The sequence below is a fragment of the Acartia tonsa genome, chromosome 1 (genome assembly GCF_053477335.1).
Source record: "Acartia tonsa isolate MP-2025a chromosome 1, ASM5347733v1, whole genome shotgun sequence".
NCBI classification, from domain to species: domain Eukaryota; kingdom Metazoa; phylum Arthropoda; class Copepoda; order Calanoida; family Acartiidae; genus Acartia; species Acartia tonsa.
In genome coordinates, this window is record NC_137260.1 from 45,495,397 (window position 1) to 45,515,616 (window position 20,220).

At 30.3% G+C, this 20,220-nt stretch overlaps 1 protein-coding gene across 4 annotated transcripts in view; it reads left to right on the forward strand.

Moving 5' to 3' along the window:
• The first annotated feature begins 4,078 nt into the window (after positions 1-4,078).
• LOC145321669 (dual 3',5'-cyclic-AMP and -GMP phosphodiesterase 11-like) overlaps positions 4,079-20,220 on the forward strand; it is a 39,866-nt gene continuing 23,724 nt past the window's right edge. The window contains exons 1-7 of one of the 4 annotated variants that reach the window (XM_080163190.1): positions 4,079-4,212; positions 15,295-15,439; positions 16,714-16,810; positions 17,564-17,644; positions 18,864-18,900; positions 19,326-19,573; positions 19,791-19,880. In XM_080163190.1, coding sequence (XP_080019316.1) covers positions 15,305-15,439; positions 16,714-16,810; positions 17,564-17,644; positions 18,864-18,900; positions 19,326-19,573; positions 19,791-19,880 — 688 coding nt within the window. In that variant the 5' untranslated portion in view covers positions 4,079-4,212; positions 15,295-15,304. Of the gene's footprint in view, positions 4,213-11,534; positions 11,746-14,753; positions 14,783-15,294; positions 15,440-16,713; positions 16,811-17,563; positions 17,645-18,863; positions 18,901-19,325; positions 19,574-19,790; positions 19,881-20,220 lie in introns of those variants that run through there. The other 3 variants (XM_080163195.1, XM_080163202.1, XM_080163182.1) reach the window with 3 other exon arrangements.

Genomic DNA, 20,220 nt, shown 5'->3' on the forward strand with positions numbered 1-20,220 from the left:
TGTTTTAACATGTATTACTGCCCTTTTTTCTCCAAATGCAACGGGCACAGCCGCTAGTTATTGACAATATTGACACGTTCTGTCTTAGGCTATCGGATAATAACTTATTAAGTGTGGACTGGACATGTATAGCTCAATTTTACCTCTGCAGGGAAATTGTGCAGAAATTTAATCCTGTAGACTTAATCAGACAGAAGAAATCAAAATTAGAATCTAAACAATTTAGGTCACTGTGTTATACTTTTACTTTAAATACTTTTTAAGGCAATAAAAACAATTCTAATTTCCGCATTGTGCTTTTTAGCAAAAATATATTAATATTGTTCTTTATTTTACAGAGAGGTATGGGACAATTATAAGGGTTTCCAACGTTTTATAAGCAAAAAACACTGATTAGTAGAAATAAAATTTAAGTATTTTATTAAATCTTGATTACAGTGTACAATCTTCAGTATCCAAACTTTACCACCAATGCTTTTGATATGCAGAACGGGGTAATTTGTTTATCATAATTGCGGAGGTACATCAATTTACTGTCCTTCATTATCTTTACCTTTAACATCTCAGGGATTTATAAGTATGACATAAAAGTGTTCTTTAGTGACTTTATGGTAGTTGATAAAAGAGGGTGATAATGGCTATCATATCATCGCTCATCGTAATGTTATAATCTTTAAAGCTTAACGGTTCGATTTTTATATCGAATGTGATGAAATCTAACATGTATCATTTAACGCTAATCTAATAATTTTATTATCCGACAGTCTGAGTACACACATTTGCATTACCCTTTATTATTGCTAGTGTGTGTATTTTAATGCTATATTTCTAAAGTTAGGTGTGCTAACGTGCAAGCTGTCATCCTTGATTTTTTCTTTCCTATTTTCTAAGTAAATTTTATGTTTTGATGGCTGATAACTCTCAATTTCTCACATTGGTCAGACAAATTAAAATGTTTTCCTAAATATTTTCAAGCCTAACAAGAGAAAATTTCCCACCTATCTCTTACAGACAGACACACACACACACACACACACAGTTATTAACAGACAGACACTCCCCCAGAGGGGTTAGGTCTAGCCCTCCCCTTTGCTGGCCGTTTTCCTTTTCCCATTTACCTGTTGAGTTTGACCCATTACTACCCTATATTATTGATAGTTAAGCTACTCCTCAAATAGATTTATCCATACTTCTAAACATTCAAATAGTATTGAAGCAAAAATATTTTGAAAAATACATGTTTTAGTATAGATAAAATTATAGAAATCAACATGAGATGTACATATAATGATAGATTAAATGTTTTTAAGAAAAAATATAACATGATTTTCTTATAACATCTTTAATTTTATTGTTATTCTGAATTCTAACTCTAATTACGACTGTTAAAATAATTTATATTTTGAGAAAAAAATATTTTCTAGCTATGCTATATTTGTATATTTGTACCCTTGTTCCCATTTAGTACCTGATGCTGTTATTTAGGCCACGTCACTTTGATGATCGAGTAGTGATTACAAAGAATTTATACATTTTTATGGATTACTAATTTCCTCAGTTAAATTAAAGAATAGAAACACTTTTGTAGACATCTTGTAATTCAATTTTGGTACGCGTAGGAAACTCTCGAAAAGTTGTAGATTTGTTAATAAGCAGGAATTAGAAGCAGCGATGTGCAACCGAATATTCTTTCTTTTTCTTTGAATGTGGGGGGGGGGGGGGTGGTGCGGCTCAGCTCACAAAATAACCTTAATCAATGCACAATGTTTTAGGTTTGATTAAAAAATGAATATTTAATATTTTATGTTAAAAATAACGCAATCTTTTTTAAAAATTTCCTATTTTTACAAAACTTAAATATATAAAAATTTAAAGAATTATATGGGTTATTTCCAATATAAAGATAATTAGAAACCATAAAAGTCATTTTTATATTTTTGCAAAAATAGGATTACTATTTTTATAACCATCTTTTAATCAAATTTAGAAAAACTAAAATATTTTTTTAGTATTAATATGACCTCATCTTAGCATGCGTTTCAAAGCATGAGTAAATGTATTTTATTTACAGATCTAAATAAAATCTATTAACTCTTAAACAGTTCACTAATGTTTATAAGTGGCTAAAATAAAAACAAAATAAACCTTAGGCCCTTAATGAATTGTTTAATGTGATATAAAATGAAATGTTTGTCTTTTTTCTATCATGTTTGTCTGTCTGTCTTTGCTTAAAGTTTTTGCTCACCAAGTATGCAGAATAAGGTGTGCTTTTCAGGGACTCATCATATAGTTCTTGGGCCATTGTTTTATCTAATGCTAGCGGCTACGCCCATAGAGGCCTCTAGAGGCACTTGAGGAGGGGAGAGTCGAATTTGATATCACAATTTATTATTTTCAATTTTAAAAGAAATTTTTAAAAAAATTTGGAAGGGGGGAATTTTTTTTCTAGCGGCGATTTCTCTTTGGAGGGTGGTGGTGAACTCTCCAAAAAATATTTATAAACCTTCCCGGGGCCTATGAGAAGCTACCCTGTTAAGGAGAACCCGAAAGGTTCAGCGGTTAGCGAGATCATTCGGTACAAACAAACAGACAGACACACAGACAGATAAACACACATCCTGTTACTTTATTATAAGGATTCCCTAACTTTACTTTTTATGTCCAAAAATAAGATTACAGGTGCCTATGGTGAAACCCCTTCTGAAAATGCTAGATAAAAATGCTAGAGGTTAGGTGAAATATTTTAATGTTTACAAGCCTAAGACTTTTTCAAAGTTTCCCCTAACTTTGAATGTCTCAATAATATGTTTGAAGTAATAAATATTAATTTACGACTTTCCCTTTCCAAAATATTTCTAGGTAATATTACTACAACAAATTAGATAGAGTTGTCTTAACTTTCTACTGATACGAATTATACTCTTTAAGACAAAATGTAGTTTTATATGTTAGTTTGAACTAATATAGTGATTTTAAAATGTTTGAAATAGTTTTGAACATGAATTAGATTTAACTTAAATTAAACCAAACTTGAAACTGTAATTAAAATTTCAAAGATTTATTAAGCTTACAAAAATGAAAACGTTCATGAATAAAGCTGAAAAAATAAGGTGGTGCTTATTCGATATAAATTTTAGATTAAACTTCAAATTTACCATATTTTCCTTACTTTTTGTTGGTTTATATAAAAAATTTTTATGTTTTAAAATTATATTTTGGGGAATTATATTACTACCATCCTATCAAGAGAAATCGCCTTTAGAAGAAATGCCCCCCCCCCCCAAAAAAAAAAATATAAAGTGGGGTAAGTTGACCCTCTCTCCCCTCCCCCCAGGGGCGTATCCGCTAGTACTAAAAAAAGCTTGCACTTAATTTAAGAAATTTGTATCTTAGTGCTCCAGAATGAACTTGGGTTAAACAAATGTAAACAAATACCTCACTAGACTTGGCTAGATACACAAATAGATTATTGTATATTGGTTTACAGCTATACTAAGATACTTATATTAGAGTATTGCTTTTTGTATGGCTTTTTGTAAGTAAGATCTCCTAAACGATCATGGTGATATGATTAATAAAATATTTGAAATGAAATAATAAAGGGATTCTTATAAATATATTAAGAAAATAGGAAGAAAAATATTGATAAAAAAACATGATTTTTAGTTTACGGCAATAGAATATCTTTCCCAATGCATAGTGACACATCATGTATCTAACCAAGGCTAGAGTTTGCAATATCACAACGAAGCACAAAAACTTTATTCATTTCAATTACGAGGCAATTTTGCCAGGCAAAAACTATTCAGCCTAATCTCTTTAGGATTTTACAATGTTTGTTCAATTTAGACATAAGTTTAGTTTTGTTTAAGCCCTAGAAAAACTGATTGTTTTTGTCTGAAAATATTATCTTTCTGGTATAAAAATAAAACTCTATGTTCTTGATTAAATTTTAAACTAATACAAATTTAATAATCTGAAAATATTTTTAGGAAAATATTAAAAATTTTGTGTATTTTTTGTTTATGTTTTGTGTAAATTTGAATTTGTTTAGACAAGATGTATAAAAAATGATTACCTGGTGTGTAAATGTTTGTGTGGGCCTGTTTGTATCAACCTGTACATCAACCTGACCAACAGAATACCTGTTTTGCCTCAAAATTATTCCAGCAACGTACAAGCAAACAAATTAAGAATATGAAACTATGTAAGGTAGGAGCATTAACATTTTTTCTAATTCATTTATTTAGTCGGTTTAAAATAACCTACACAGAAAATTGTAGACCGATTAAGAACAGATTTATAAAGAAATAATTTAATTCGTAAATTTACAAAGAGGAAACCGGGGGTAGGAGGGAGGAGAAGTACGTGCAATAGCCTAAATAAAGTTTTATAACACGGAGTATTGGATTCTTTCATGATAAATTTTAAAATATAAAAGTAGATTAGATAATTTGTAATAAACAAACTAAAGAAAACAAGGATGAAAATATCAATAAGTAGCAAAGAAAAAAAACCTAAGTCAATTCTAATAAAGAGCAAATGTCTACTAGAAGCGAAAGAAGGATACAACTATAAAATTGCGATAGAGAATCACGAAACCTTTCATAAAACTACATAAATATTTATGTATTTTATATCATGACCGACGGACCAAGTAAGCTGTATACTGTACACTAGGGTGGGTTCATATCGGAATTAGACAAAGCGGGGATATGCAACAGATAAAATTAACCTTAAAAACATTTCTGACCGAAAAAGAATTTTAAAAAATTGAGTTTTAGAACACGACTACTTAAAAATATAATTCTTTACTTATTAGTATGCAAAGACGACATTCAAAAATTTTTTTGAATCAGAACTATGGCTTCATGGTGCTCCCTGGAAAGGCCTTGAGGAGCTGAATCAGGAACTTTTGTCCGTTTCAAAATATCTCGTTCCTAGCCTTAGAAATCACTAAAAAACCAAAAAAATTAAGGTTTATTGAGAATTGTCTAATTTGTAGAGGTTTTTTAGATTTTCTCCCATTTACAAATAGCTATACAATTGAATGTCTGGTCGTCAGCGGTGAGTGAAACACCTGCAATTAAATTTCTAGGTGTTTATCTTGATCCTAAATTAAACTTTAAATCTCATATTGATATGATAATTAAAAAGATTTCACGCTCATTATTCGCTATAAATGCTGCAAAACATATTATTGGTGGAAAAGCATTGCAACACTATACAATTCACTTGTCCATAGTCATCTTACATATTGTGCTCCAATTTGGGGAAGTGCAACAGCATCAACGGTTGATAAACTTGTAAAACAGCAAAAAAAGCACTGAGAATAATTACCAACTAAAAATATAATGCACATACTACAATTTTATATAAAAATTTAGAAATTCTTCCTGTAACTCAACAAATTGTCTATTCTAAATTACAATTTATGTTTGATTACGTTCATCATAGGCTTCCATGTTCTTTTGATAACTTATGGATAAGAAATAGCACAAGAACAACAAGAGTTCTTAGAAATAATCAACAGTACAATGTTCCATTTGTTAGACTTGAGACATTTAAAAAATTTCCTTACTCTGATCTACCAAAGCTATGGAATGAAATCATTATTCCTAATACTAATCCTAATCCTGAAAATGAAAATAATAATGATGAGGTTATATATACTTTTAGCACAGTTATGTCAAGAAAACAATTTTGTATGAAACTTAAAGATTTTTTGTTGGAAAAACTTAATTTTATTTGTAATAGAGAAAACTGTACCGAGTGCATAAACAGATCTTAAAAAAATGATTTCATAAAATACCTAGTGATTTTTTTTTTATTAAGGGGGGGGGGTTGTCCTTTGGCGGGGAGGGTAGGGCAGGGTTGAATATAGGGCAAAGATCAAAGTGGCATTCTATAAAAAGATATTATTTTGAAATGAGAAACATCTATTATTTTTTTAAAATAACATAATGACAATTACTAGAATTATTGCTTTTTTATCCTTTTCATGTTTTATTTTCTTTCTCCTTTCTTTTTTATATAAAACCTTTACTTATTAATCTTCAATGATATTTTAAAATTTAAAATATGGTATTAAAATTGTATACAACAATGATCTATCTTATTATTTTTCTTTTTTATTCTCTTTGCTTTCATACTTGATTTATTTTGTTTTGTTTTTCTCTAAATTCCTTTATCTATTTTTTTCATCTTTCTTATTATTTACTGATTTCTCTTACATGTTTATTTGTGTTTTTTTTCTCTTTTTTTTACCATCCTTACAACTCAATTTAACTAAATTAAAGTTTCAATTTTCCCTTTCACATTTAATATGTTTCATATTCTTTTTATTTCTTTTCGTATTTCCTAAAAAGGGGCTTCAGGAATCAAATACACTATCCCCATTTTGGTCAAGATAGTACTCCTGTAGCTCCTGGTGCATATCCTGAAAATTTTCCTTCTTTTCCACCAATTTATACTACGTTAATAATTAAACTCTTAGTCAATATTATTTTATTTTTTTGTATGAGATTAAACATCATAATGTAAACTCTAAATTGTCGATAGATAGCAGCAATTTAGAGTATTGTATGTGCTATCTCCTAAGCTGGGGGGTACCTGGCAGCACCAAATAAACATTATTATTATTATTATTTATTTTAAGTCATCCAGAGGTGTATTATATCTATATAAATTGAGTGCAGATCCCCGCTTTTGCCTAAGAAAAAAAATGTCCAAAATCGACCCACCCTACTGTACACTCATTGGAAAGATAGAAAATCACATTTTCCCCATAGCGTTACGAACAGACTGACGGACAGGTGAACGGACAGACAAAGAGTAGCATCGCTATAAAATAGATAAGGATGTCTACAAAAAAAGATGCTAGTCACAAAAAAACAACAACAACACAAGCTTTTAAAAATGTTTTGGATGTTGTAACTAGGAAAATATTTGCTTGTATTTGATTGTTATTGAAAGTGGGTATACTTTATTTAACCCTGTGTGGTACTTGGAAACTTTGTGTTGACAAACAATTTAAATTATGTATGTCGATAATTTGATAAAAGTGGTCAAATTCCATATTTTTACAACTGAATAGAATATTAATTTATTATTATACAATACAATTTGGGACTCTTATCCTCTTATAATATGTAATAAATAGCGGCTACGGCCCAATCTCTTGGGAGAATGGCGGTACCCTTACCCAAAATAGTTATAAGCCTTACCTGGACTTATGAGAAGCTATATTGCAAAGGAGAACTATAAAGGTTGAGCGATTAGGACGAAGGCCAATCTGTCCCACTGTGAGGAAGACGATTCCTATATGACGTCATATGAAGGGAAAATAAAAAGGGAAGGGGGGGGGGAAGAAAATCTCTTCAAAAGAGATGGGAGAAAAGGGCTTCGTCAGCGATTAGCGATATCTCACGGTACAAAAAATTAAATACAAAGATAGACATCCTGTTACTTTTATATAAGGGTTAGGTTATGACTTGATTATTGTGTTGAAACAAACTCAACATCAACTTTAAAGTTTAACATGTATATACACAGATATAGTATATATAACATGTTTTGAAACCTTCTATAATCTGTTACAAGGTTTCAATAGAAAGATGAAAACATAAAAAAAAGCGATGTTTATAAATGGGCTCTAGAGTGCTATTGGTAAAATGAATCTTCACAAGAAATTTCAGACATATCTTGCACCAATTATTCGCCAGTTAAATATTAGTTATTTACCGTATCCTATTGTATTAAGGACAGCTTTCTGCGGAAAGTAAAATGATTTTTTTTTAATATTTAACCAGTTTTGTTAGCCTGATCGGCCGAATGTAAAAAAGTGTCTGTAATACGTTGCTATTCATGATTTTTCAGTATTGTTAGGAACTGATTCTAATCCAGTGGATATTAAGAGGTTTTGAGGCCATACTTGAAAAAAATTCTATTAAAATTTCCATATAAAAGGAAATTTAATGGACAGACAACAGACAAAGTAAGTTACAAATTGAACACATTATAGTCATAGAAATTAAAACATTTAATACAAGGGAAAGCCAAAATGACATTATAAAATCAGATAAAAGTATGACTTCATTTTTGTTATAAAACAAAGGAGCAAAGCTGCTCTCATACTTTTTACTAGAAAACTTTTTTTCCGCATCTAATAAATTTTGCAAAAACTATAAGGGCTAGTGCAGGGATAAGGGATAGGAAACCTGGCCATTAATTAGGTCCCGGCCTAGATTCTAAAGGGATATTGCAACTATTACAAATTACTATCAAACTGGCGGACGCTCCCAAGTAGCTATAGCTCTAAACCAATAAGAATCGGCCTGTTTTTAACAACCAATCACAAATTGGCGAAAATTTTAGAAGCAGATAATGTTAGAAAAAATAATGATTTCGTCTGCTACTAAAAAATAAATATAAATGGTGTTAGATCACATTAGCTTAATTATTAAATCTGCTTAGAGTTAAACATTAAAAAAGGGCCATATAGAAAAAACAAAAATAACGGGATTATTTTTTGGAAAGGAGGTAGCTACGTATTTTCATTTGGTAGTTTATAAATTAGATGTTGTATTTTGAATTTTAAAAATTTAATACGGAATTGATACAACACTTTAACCCTAATATATGTACAATACACAATACAACACAGTACAAATATATCACTACCCAAAGAATACTTGATAGAATGTTACCCAAGTGCATATTAATTTATTTATTTTGAATTTTAATTAGCAATGAAATTTTCAAATAAAATTTTTACTCATTAATATAAATGCAAATAATACAAACTAAAATCTGTCTGAGGGAAACCCAACGATAGCTTTCTGACAGTTCAAATTACCAAAGTAAAAGATAAAAAAATTTTGGGAGAGAAAAAACTTCATTTTAATATATAGGTTTATAAAAAGTTATGTTTTTTACTTTAAACTAGCTACCTGAATTTGATTCTATACTTTATCTACACACACACACACAGCTTTTTATTAGCGTTTTATACGAACCACTGCGCCATCCCAAAACTGGTTTATTAGGCTAAAAATAGGCCTAGGCTTGAAATAGGCCTGAAATAATATTTTCCTACGTTTCCCATCCCTTATCCCTGGGCTAGTGGGGCATTTAATTCTATGAGCAAAATGTTTTTTTTAAAGATATGTTCTAGATAGATGGCTGAATTTTGTATAGATGATTTTAATACAAATCAACATATACTCAATTCATTTTTGTAAATTGTTTAAATTATTTATTAGCTTTGCTACTTTCTGATGTTGTCATCATTCCTTGTTTTAATTAATGTTTATTTCATTTGTGACGCAATTTCTTTTGAATTTGCCTTAACTAATCCAATATTTTTTTTATGAAAATCTTTTTATCATTTCATTATTATTAGCAAATAAACAAAACTATAAATTACAATTTAAAATTATAACTTTTCATCACATTTATTTTATACAGTTTTAAATCAGGAGTTCCTTATTGACTACATTTACTTTGTCCCACAGAATAGTATTATCTTTGCTTTGTCCGTTCGTCCGTCCGTCCGTCCGTCCATCAGTCTGTAACGCTATATAGGAAATATGATAATCTCGGCTGCTATTTTAGTGGACGGCTGAATTTGTTTATGAAGATTCCTAAACCAATGAGCATCCAGTCTATAATCTACTTGGTTCGTCGGTCTGCCAGTCACGCTCTGCAAAAAAGGTTTTGCAATTTTTTCGATGCTTTTTTTTCTTGATTTTGGGTCACTGATTATCTGCTTTTAAATCCAAGTCTTGCTTCTTATATATATTGTCATCCTTGTTTTTTAATTTGTTTGATATATAAGAAAGTTTTAGTTAGTTCTTAACTTCCTAGGGCACAGTCATAGAACGGCTGCGATTCTAAAATGTCAATATGCGAAATTATTTCTTTGTAATGTATTGTTTAAACCATAAGACATAACGGGATACATACTTTTACTGTATGCAATTTTAAATATTGAATATGTTTAAAGCGTTACTTTTCTATAAAGTGGTTCTGTCCTTACGCAGGAACCTTTGTAATAACTTATATGACTTATGAAACTATAATGATAGTATAATATTACATTTTAAAATCTTATACAGTTTTCTGTTTTATCTTGTTACTGCTGCGCTAAAAACGGCCAATAATAACACATTTTAATAATGCTAACAGTACATATTTCTTTATGAAAAAAAACGCCCTTTTAGTGTATGTGTATAGCAGACTTTTTATGATTTTATAGGCCTTAAGGCCTTACACTCCCTTTACAATAAAGAATATAATTCATGTACACACACATACCCAAACACCACACACAAATCAAACAACAAACAAACACACATCAATTTACAGATAAGACAACTGGCAAAAGACCTTTTACTGTAGAATATACGCACGTAGATAATATTCATTTCCTACTTTTTAATGCATACATAAAATTTCCAAAAACGTCAGAATCAATGTAAATAATTTAGTATATTTGTCTATTGTTATTTTAAGAGTACTTTTTGATTAGAGAACCAGGGCCTTACGCGTTTTTATGTGCTTACATTCTAGTAAAAATAATAAAAATATAAGAATCTTTACTTTTAAGTCGTTTAGATTTATAATACAGCGTTAAGTTAAAGATCAGTATAAAATAATTTTTAAATCTATATGATATTTTTCAGCTTTAATCTATAAATCAAATTAATGGACAGTCATTACCAAGATATCAAAAATATAAAAAGATAAATTTTATCTTACGCATATGCCTAGGTATGATATCAGATCAGAAAGACAGGCAGACTTACTCCTTTAGTCTAGTAATATAGTAGCTACGTCTCTTAACTATACCTGCGTTACCTAAGCCCAGTGGGGCTACCAAGTACACAATATAACTTAACATAAAATGACATAAAGCAATAAAAAAACACAAATCTACCCCTATCCTTTCATTTATGTATTTTAGAATTAGGGGGGGGGGGGGTGGTTGTGCTCATTTATGCATTTAAGGGAAACGCCTATTTTTATTTTTTAATCTAACTGTAACTGTTTCATACGCACACCGCGCGTTTGGTGCTTGGTTAGGCCTAAAGAATTACGCGTTTACTTCCCTCTCTAATCAAGGATGATAGCATCCATAAAATCAAAGAATATGAAAACCCAGGTATTTTAACATTTAAAAAGCGACTGTTCATTTACTTAAAAACAAAAAAAATTAAACTTTTAATTTAATTTTTATATGTCATAAAATTGCGTAACCCATTTATGACCTAATCATAAAAAATGTATCTACCTTTATCGTATCAAGAATCACCATTAAATTTCAAACTTACCAAATTTAATTAGCTAAAAACTAAATATAAAAAATACAAAGGGAAGGGACTTTCTGATATTATGGACGGACACTTCCAAATGTATAATAGCATTGCTTCTAAAAAAGTAAGAACTGGTTAAAATGCACTGTAGAACTGTAGAAGGAAGGTGAGTTTTTTAACAAAATAAAATGACTCATTTCTTGCTTAGTAATTCAAACATTTTTTATCAATTGTGCGTAGTAACATTTAAACTGCTAGTTTTTCTTACACAACCCGGAAATAACATTTAGTGAAAGGTGTAATATTGACGTTCTATAAATTTTTTCATTTTTTTGGTGTGAAAAATACTTTTTAGAACTGGATAAGAGATTGTAAGCGCTCAGTTATTTTCTAACTGTGGTTATGATATTTTATATTATTTAGTTATAAAGTGAGTTGGGTTTTTATTTCATTGCATTGACAGTTAATATACATGGTATGACATGCAGTTTAAGTTCAGTACATTAATTGTACTTAATTAGAAATTAGAAAACAAATGTTTTAATTAGCTTCTAGATTTGTATGATTGTTTGAAAGTTTTTCAAGATCATCTAAAAGTTTTTTTGTCTTAAAAAGGCTCATACAAAACAAATAGATGTGATATTTGGTTTTTCTTAAATCTTATCATACTAATTCCATTATCTCCATAAAGGAAAATGGTTGGAGAAAAACCTTAAAACCTTCAACTTTTATTTCAAAATTAAAATATAATACAATTAGAGGAGCACTACGCCAATAGAGCTTCATGATTCAGCTTATGCTAATAAATTTGCTAAGGCCGGATGAAAATATGCATTTTTGAGATGGTGTCATTGTCTACTACACCCCCTTCACGCACGCACCTGACACTGCCAATCCTTATATAAAAGGATCCTCCCTACCGCCGGGCCGATATAGTTCTCCTTTACAGGCTAGCTTCCCATAGGTCCTGGGAATGTTTATAACTATTTTGGAGGAGGGTAACAACACCCTTCCAAGAGAAATCACTTTTAAACTTTTAAATTATAAGACTATCCTTTGACAATACGTAAAAATAATTGCATTTCTATTGAAAAAAAAGTTGTGGAATGCAGAGTATTATATTTCATAATTATCTTACATGTCAAGTACACAATATTATATAATTATTTTTTAGTGGCGCACCTACTCTATGGATATGATATGACGGTACGTCCGACTGTTGCTACAAAAGTATTGTTATGTTTTTGGTATCTTTAATTATCTCTTTGGCTATGGACATAAGTGTTATTGTTGTTCTTGGTGACCGGTAGCGATGCACATTTTTAATGTGTTATATTTCTTAGGGGGAGGGGATGCCCCATGTCTTTAATGAAAAATTTATCTCCAATCTAGTTCCTAATTGCGACAAAACCTAACAAAACACGTTATGAATTGTACTTACTACTACTTTGTCAGACTGCTGTCTTATATTAAGTTTGAGTACTGAAAACCCCTCTTACGTAGAACAGGCAGAAAAATTACCATGCATAGATATGACTTACAGACAAAGGTCTTCCATTTAAGAGTTTTTATATGTAAAGAAATGGAAAAAAAACAAAAGCCTGAAAATGATCAATACAAATTTTGTATATCTTGACAAAAAAAATAGAACAAATGGACACGAAAGTTTTACTGTGTGGATATCTCTCTCAATTGTAATATAAAAGTAATATATAGACCCAAGTTATTGAGTAGCTTCACTATTAACAAACGGTATAATAATTTCAACTATTTTTTTTGGCAACTTTCAATGGCAATGCAACAATTTTTCTACCATACCATAATAAACAAATCACGTCATGCAAAAATCTTTAAAAACATCTGTTAGGATTAATTTTCTTAATTTTACTATCAAATATTGCAAAAAATCTTCCAATGCCAAGTAATATAGTTAGAATATTTCTTCATTGTGATTAATATTGTATATACCCGCATTTCACTTGGTATGAGTTTTTTTTTGGGAAGCTTCACTGGTCATAAGCAGGTTTTGCTCTAATTCCCAGAGAGAAATACGAAAAAAAGCACTGAAAAATACAAACCAACTATAATTAAAAACATTTTTTTGTTGTGAAACTCCATGATTAATCTTTCTAGTAAAGCATTATCCTTGTTATACTTGAAGGATAATAACGATTGTTTTCCTTATGTATAAGATTACAAGGATTAAAGTTTAATAAAAACACATAAGATTTGCTTCAATAATAATTATTTATAGCATGCATCGTATTATAGACAGCTTTCCGTGGATATTAATATAAAAATTATAAGATTTGTATAAGATCATTTTGGTTAGCCCCAAGGAGCCAAAGCCTTGGTCTAACAAAACTGGTATTTATTTTATGATTTTATTTTAATATTCGTGGAAATTCGCGGATATTAATCGGTTTTGAAGCTATACTGGAAAAAGGATTTTCTTGATAAAATAGTAGAAATAATGATTAAACAAGTATGACAACTTCCATAGGTAGCGAAGAACAAATATTCATGAATGGGAATACGGACAATAAGATTTAAAGAGCATTTGTACTAATCAAGAATGGATTATTGGAGAAAAAATCACGAAACCTTTCTTAAAAATTTTAAATTTCTTATATTTATATTTTGTATGATGACTGACAGACCGACAGTATTAGTAAATTACATACTGGATTAATAATAGATTTTTTACAAGATGAGTCTGGGGCAAGTAAACTTTAATACTAACACTGCTTTTTGAAATCATAATAAATAATCCAATTCCAAAATGATTTATATCAATCGGAAATCATATATTTTCTTTATTTATCATAAAAGATTTTGTTTACCCTATAAAAATAAAATTCTGTCGGCAAAATGAAAGACAAGATTGTTAATTTATTAATACAAATATAATTCCAGGCAGAGCGATAAAACTTTTTATTATAAATACAAATATCATCTGAATCAAATGTCATATTGTGCGTCTACAGTTTGCCCTTTTATATTGTTAGTTGAAAACGAATTTAAATGCTGTAGTTCATTTAAATAGTACGTCTTTTAAAAGCTTTTTAACAATTGGCTGATAAAAAGGTTTGCTTTTTTATATTCCTTTATTGACTAGACGCTAATACTGCAAATTTTCGAAATAAAAGTCCCTTTGGCTGCATATTCTTTTTAGATCTTAGCAGCTGGTTAGTATAATTAAGCGATGGCGGGATGTCCAAAAGTTAGGGGCAAGGCTGCTGCTTGCCATTAAAAGGAATACTGCTGATGCGGCTGCTGAGCCTCATTTAAAAAACGTATGATTTTACATATTTATTTATGTTAAAGATAAAAATTAAAAATACAATGTTTAGTTTAGAAACATATTTGTCTTAAAGGTGACTTATTTACACAATAAAGAAATGTTATCCGTTTATTAAAAATAAACAAAACTGTTTTAATCTTATTTAAAACATGAACAATTTAAAGTAAGTAAAAGAGTATTTTATCAATTTTATTTAAAACATAGGATTATAAAAAGAATTTTTTTGAGATCACAATTGTTGTAGACTAACAAGCTTACTATATTTTAGATGAATTACTTCTAGTAAACCCTCCAGTGCATGGAGAGTGGGGACATTAAGCTGTTTATTACACTAGTCCCCATAGTTTTATTGTAACGTTTTCTTTTTCGTTGTCTTAACAACTTTTGGGACTTTAGCTGACTTTTGATTGGATGGTTCATTAAGTTGAGTATCCAAATGTCTCAACCACTAATTGTAATTTACAGAAAGGGTAATTTGTTGCCCATTGATTTACTTCTTTCCATGAAACTCTACAGAATAATATATTTTTGGCTTCCGCTTGGATGTCTAAACCTGTTCCTAAAAATGACAATCTATCAGTTAATTTGATAAGCTTTCTAGCAAACGAACGTGTGCATATTGGCAGCTTATTACGCGCGGTTGCCGAACCTTGACTGAAAAACATTTTTGTTTAGAATTGTTGAAATGAGCCAAGTGCAGAGAAAGCAGGGAATGGGAGGACTCTTCCGTCCTGTTTCCTGGAACAAGGGGCGCAGGTTCACTAGTCCTGGTCCAGAAATACAGGTGGCAAACAAGAATGTGGCCATTCAAAACTATGAGGTATAGGATATATTTGATTATGCCAAACTTTTATATTATTTCTATATTAATCTTAAATTTGGTTTCCTTGATTTTATATATATTTTTTATGTGTGTTATGCTTCGCCCCTAGCCTCTAGGGGCTTTGCCCCAAGAGGTATAATTACATCTTCTTACCTACCCAGCGGAAAAAAATACGAATGGATCGCAAATTTTCGCGACTAAATAGCAGATTTGCAAAATTAGCTAAATTTGCAAAATTCGTAAAAAAATAAGGGAGGGGGATTATTTTGTTTTTGAAGAGGTTGGGGTGTCTCAACCCCCAGTTAAATAGCCTAAAACTACCACAGAACAGAACTTGTAGGTATATTCCCTGAAGAGTAGAATCTGATCGATTCAGTGGTTACCGAGATCTTAAGGACAGACGGACAGACAGACATAATTCTACTTTGTATTATAGATTAAGTTTTATTTTTCAATTAATGTTTTCATTTAAAAATATTCATACTTTTTTGTCACCACTTCATGATTAAATATAAATTGCATTACAAAGTGTTATCAATAATCATCATTCATTAAAAACTAGAAGCTAGGTCCCTAGCATCTAGGGGCTTTATTTTAGAAGGGATATGGATTGGTAAAAAATAGCCTAAAACCATACCCAGACTTTTTTTTTTATAAAGATAAAATAGCCTAAATCCATCCTATGACCTGTAAGAAGCATATCGGTTCAGCAGTAAGCGAGATCCTACGCTACAGACAAAAAATCCTAATACTTTACATAATAGGATAAGTATAAAGAACCCAGGGATCTTATAGGATAACCAATGGACGATAAATCTATGTTCATCCGAAATGTTTATAACTGAGCCTGTTGATTAAATTATTCACTGAAAAGTTTTAAACTGCTAGTTTTGAACCAACAAATTAAGATTTAATTAAAGTTTGCAAGTCTGATGTCCCCTCCCCCAGGAAAAAAACCTGTGGTTAGATGATGTACATTTTTATCAAATGCTTTGCTTATATCACAAGATCTTGAATTATGTATTTGTGAATCTCTAATATGAAAACATGCACAGGTTTTTTTACTTGTGTGTTTTAAAATATTTTTTTATAATTTTTTCCAACTAACAGTGACCAATCTTTTCAACCAATATTTTTTATATACATAATGGGTAATTTTATTTATCATCATCGTTTATGTATATCTATATCAATCTATCATCTATCATCCTATCCCTCTAAATCCCTGGGTGATTTCTGTGGGTTAACCTGTAATATAAAACTTTTTTTAGGGCCCTTTGTTACGGCTCCAGATTGAAGCATATCTGGATGATAATCCAGATTTCACAGAATCTTACTTCCTTAGAAAAATGTCAAGAAAGACAGTAGGTAAAATTTCTTTAAATTAAATGTTTTTTACTATTGCGGTTATAACCTTAACAGTTAGAGTTAAACATGCTAGCCACTAATTCATTAAACTGACCTCAAAAGTTAAAAGTTGTACTTAAAGTGTATTTAAAATTAAAACAATTTGTGGGATTTAAGAAATTTCACTAAGAAAGAATTCAAAATAATTTATTATAGACATATAGACAACTCTAAATTGTTTATTTACAGTACACCTAAAACTAATTCAACAGCATCCAAAACACAAATACAAGTACAAAAAGATTTAAACATTAAGATTATTTAAATTAAAAATATTTTAATTTTAAACTATGAAACAGAAAAAAACTCATTTTAGTCTAAATATGCATAGACTAAAAATAATACACCAAATCTTAAGAGAATTCAAATTTAACTATCAATTCAATGATTCTTTAATATACAAGTTCTATGTCTTAATAGAATAAATATACATAAGTCTTAATATTCTGAACTTGAGCCAACCGTTATGCTAAACAGACAGATTGACCAAAAGTTGAACACTTATTTATCTCATCGTATTATAAACAGCTTTCCGCGGATATAAAAATGTACAAATGCTGAAAGTACAAGCTAACAAAAATGGTTTAAATATTATGATTGTACATTCGATACTATTCATGATTTTTAGTATGGATTAGAACCGGTTGTAATCCATCGGACATTAATCGGTTTCGAAGTCATACAGGAAAAGTTTTACTATTTATTTAATTTTAGAGAAATGGTTGCAGCTACACAGCAATACAGAGGTTCGACCCCCAGCAATTGTTATATCCGATCATTCACCGGAACAAATAGGTTAGTCGCAGCGGGAAATAAAATATGTCAAAATTGGTAGATTAGCCACTAGAGGTATAACAAGAATGACAACAATCCATAAGTAGCGAAGCACGAAACCTTCAAAAAATATTTGTATGTCTCTTGTAGTACGACCGACAGACCAAATAAGTTGTATTCGGAATGCTATTTGGAAAGTGGAATCTTAAGACAAAAGAAAATAAGCAATCTATTCCAAATAGCAGCCGAGAAAATCAAATTTACCTCATATTACCAAATGTCCAATTATATTAATTTCTATTTAATTTTAACTGAAATATGAGCAGTTTTATCATACCTTAACTTAAAAAAAAGAGCATGGTTACATAAAACAATACATTAAAAACTTTTTTGTGTAAGAATTTTGAGGGTAGTCTAGTCATTTCAAGAATTTATATTAAATTCTAAAAGAAGCACAATACATAGTATGTGGATAACTTAGGATTTTAGGGATAGGACATTTGAAACCAAATTAAAGTTTATTCTAATTTGTATTACCTCTGGGGACTTTTAAAAACAACGTTAGGCTCTAACTTACAAACTATTGCAGACAACAAACCCTTTTTGCATGACGTTCATCCTAATGAGATGCTACTGTTGTATTTCCAGGCATTACCACCAACTCTTACTATTTATCTTTCGCTACAGTCATGAGTCTATAATGTAGGATACACAAACAAATTTTCAAAGCATTTTGTCGACACGCGATTTGTATAGTTTATGCTGGCCAATTACCAATGTACAGGAAAGTGGTAATCGCATAAAAAATATCGACATGTAGCTACATTCCTGTATGTCAAGTGTCGACTTTATGTAAATAATTCAAACGAAACCATAAGTTGTTAAATTAGAGTTAAATTACAGAATAATTTGTTGCAAATGTAACTAAATGTTGAATTAACTTGTTGTTGTTTTGGATGTGTGCATAAGACGAGAAATTCCTTCGTCATCATGAAATTGATATTAGAACAGCATAAAACATTTACAATGGTAGACATGTGAACTTTTTTACCAATGTATATTTTTACGTAACTTTATATTATATCATACATTATACAAAAATTGTATTTTTATCACAATTTATTGCTGACTTTAAAAATGCACTTTATATTTAAGGATTATCATTATTGGTGAAATAACTTTTATATAATAAAGAAACGTGCAATTCAGTTATGCAATATAAAAGTTTAATTTTGTTTAGGTAAAACCAATGAAGAGTCAATATCGTCAAAGATTAGGTAACAAATTTTAAATGATAGGTTTAAGTCGCTATGTTTTCAACTAAATGGACCATTAGAGCATTTGGAACTGCTTCATTTATTGTTTTCATAAAACATCCATACGCCTAATTTACCATGCTATAAACACTTTAATTGCAATGTCTTTAGTGATATGCATGTATTGTATAAGGCATGCCTGTTTACTTGCCAAAGTATTTCCTATCTATTATATTTTTAGTCAATATTCTCATGATTTCCTCAACAATATGCTTTTATTCCACATTTTCAAGCAGTGGCATGCACAGAGTTTTACCAGGGAGTGTAACACTTAAAGGGTTGGAAAGGGGAAGATAAGCAACTCAAATTTCAATATTACGGTGGGTGTTAAGACCCCTCTACACCCCCTTTCCACACGCGAATGTACACAAATTAAATCAATTTAGGAAAAGATTCTCCGACAGTACTACCCTGAGCTCCAGCAATGACCGGGCCACCCTACCCAGAACTAAATCGGTGACCACCCCGTGCCGCAAGATTTCGGCCTCAGTCTTCGAGGCCAGCGGCCTAAGGTCGGCCATCCTGAGCACAACAGAGGACGGCGGATCTTCGTTCTTGACGCCGAATGACGCGCTTGAATGGAAATGTCCTACTGGCTTGAAATCGGCGGGATCTTTGAATGTAGCTTCACAAGGTAAAACACAAACGAAGTTAGAAAATAAAACTATTGTTTTTACTATTAGCATTTCCTTTAAAAATAGGCATGAAATACTTTTAAAAAAATATTTTGCTTTTTGTAAACTTGTATGGTTATGACCTCTTTATAATCAAATTATAATAAGTTTAATAAGTACAGAGCACTTTTACTTAAAAATACTTTGCACACAGATTTTTTATAAATTAATTTTCAGATAGTTCTAAATCACCAACGACCTCCAGATCACCGTTTGGAAAGCCTGATCCTCAAACAATTGCTGAAATTACAGACTCTATCATTGGAGGTATCTATACCATTATTTTTATTTTTAGTATTTATTTTCTTTCAGGGAGGATGGGAATGTAGGGCGGTAAATATACTCTGGTACAAAAAGTTTGATTAAAACTTTTTATTCGTTAGATTGAAAATATTGGGTTCATTTATTAAATCTTGAAGTGTACAAAAGTTTTAACCAATAATTACAAATCTTCAACGGGGCTAATTTTGTTTATCATCATTGGGGATGTACATAAATTTATCGTCTATTGCATTTTCCAATATTATACTAGGTATAGTTTGTCATGGCAGTATAATACAGTCTCAACTAAGTAAAGTGTGTCTTCATTGTCACTGAACTCAAAACA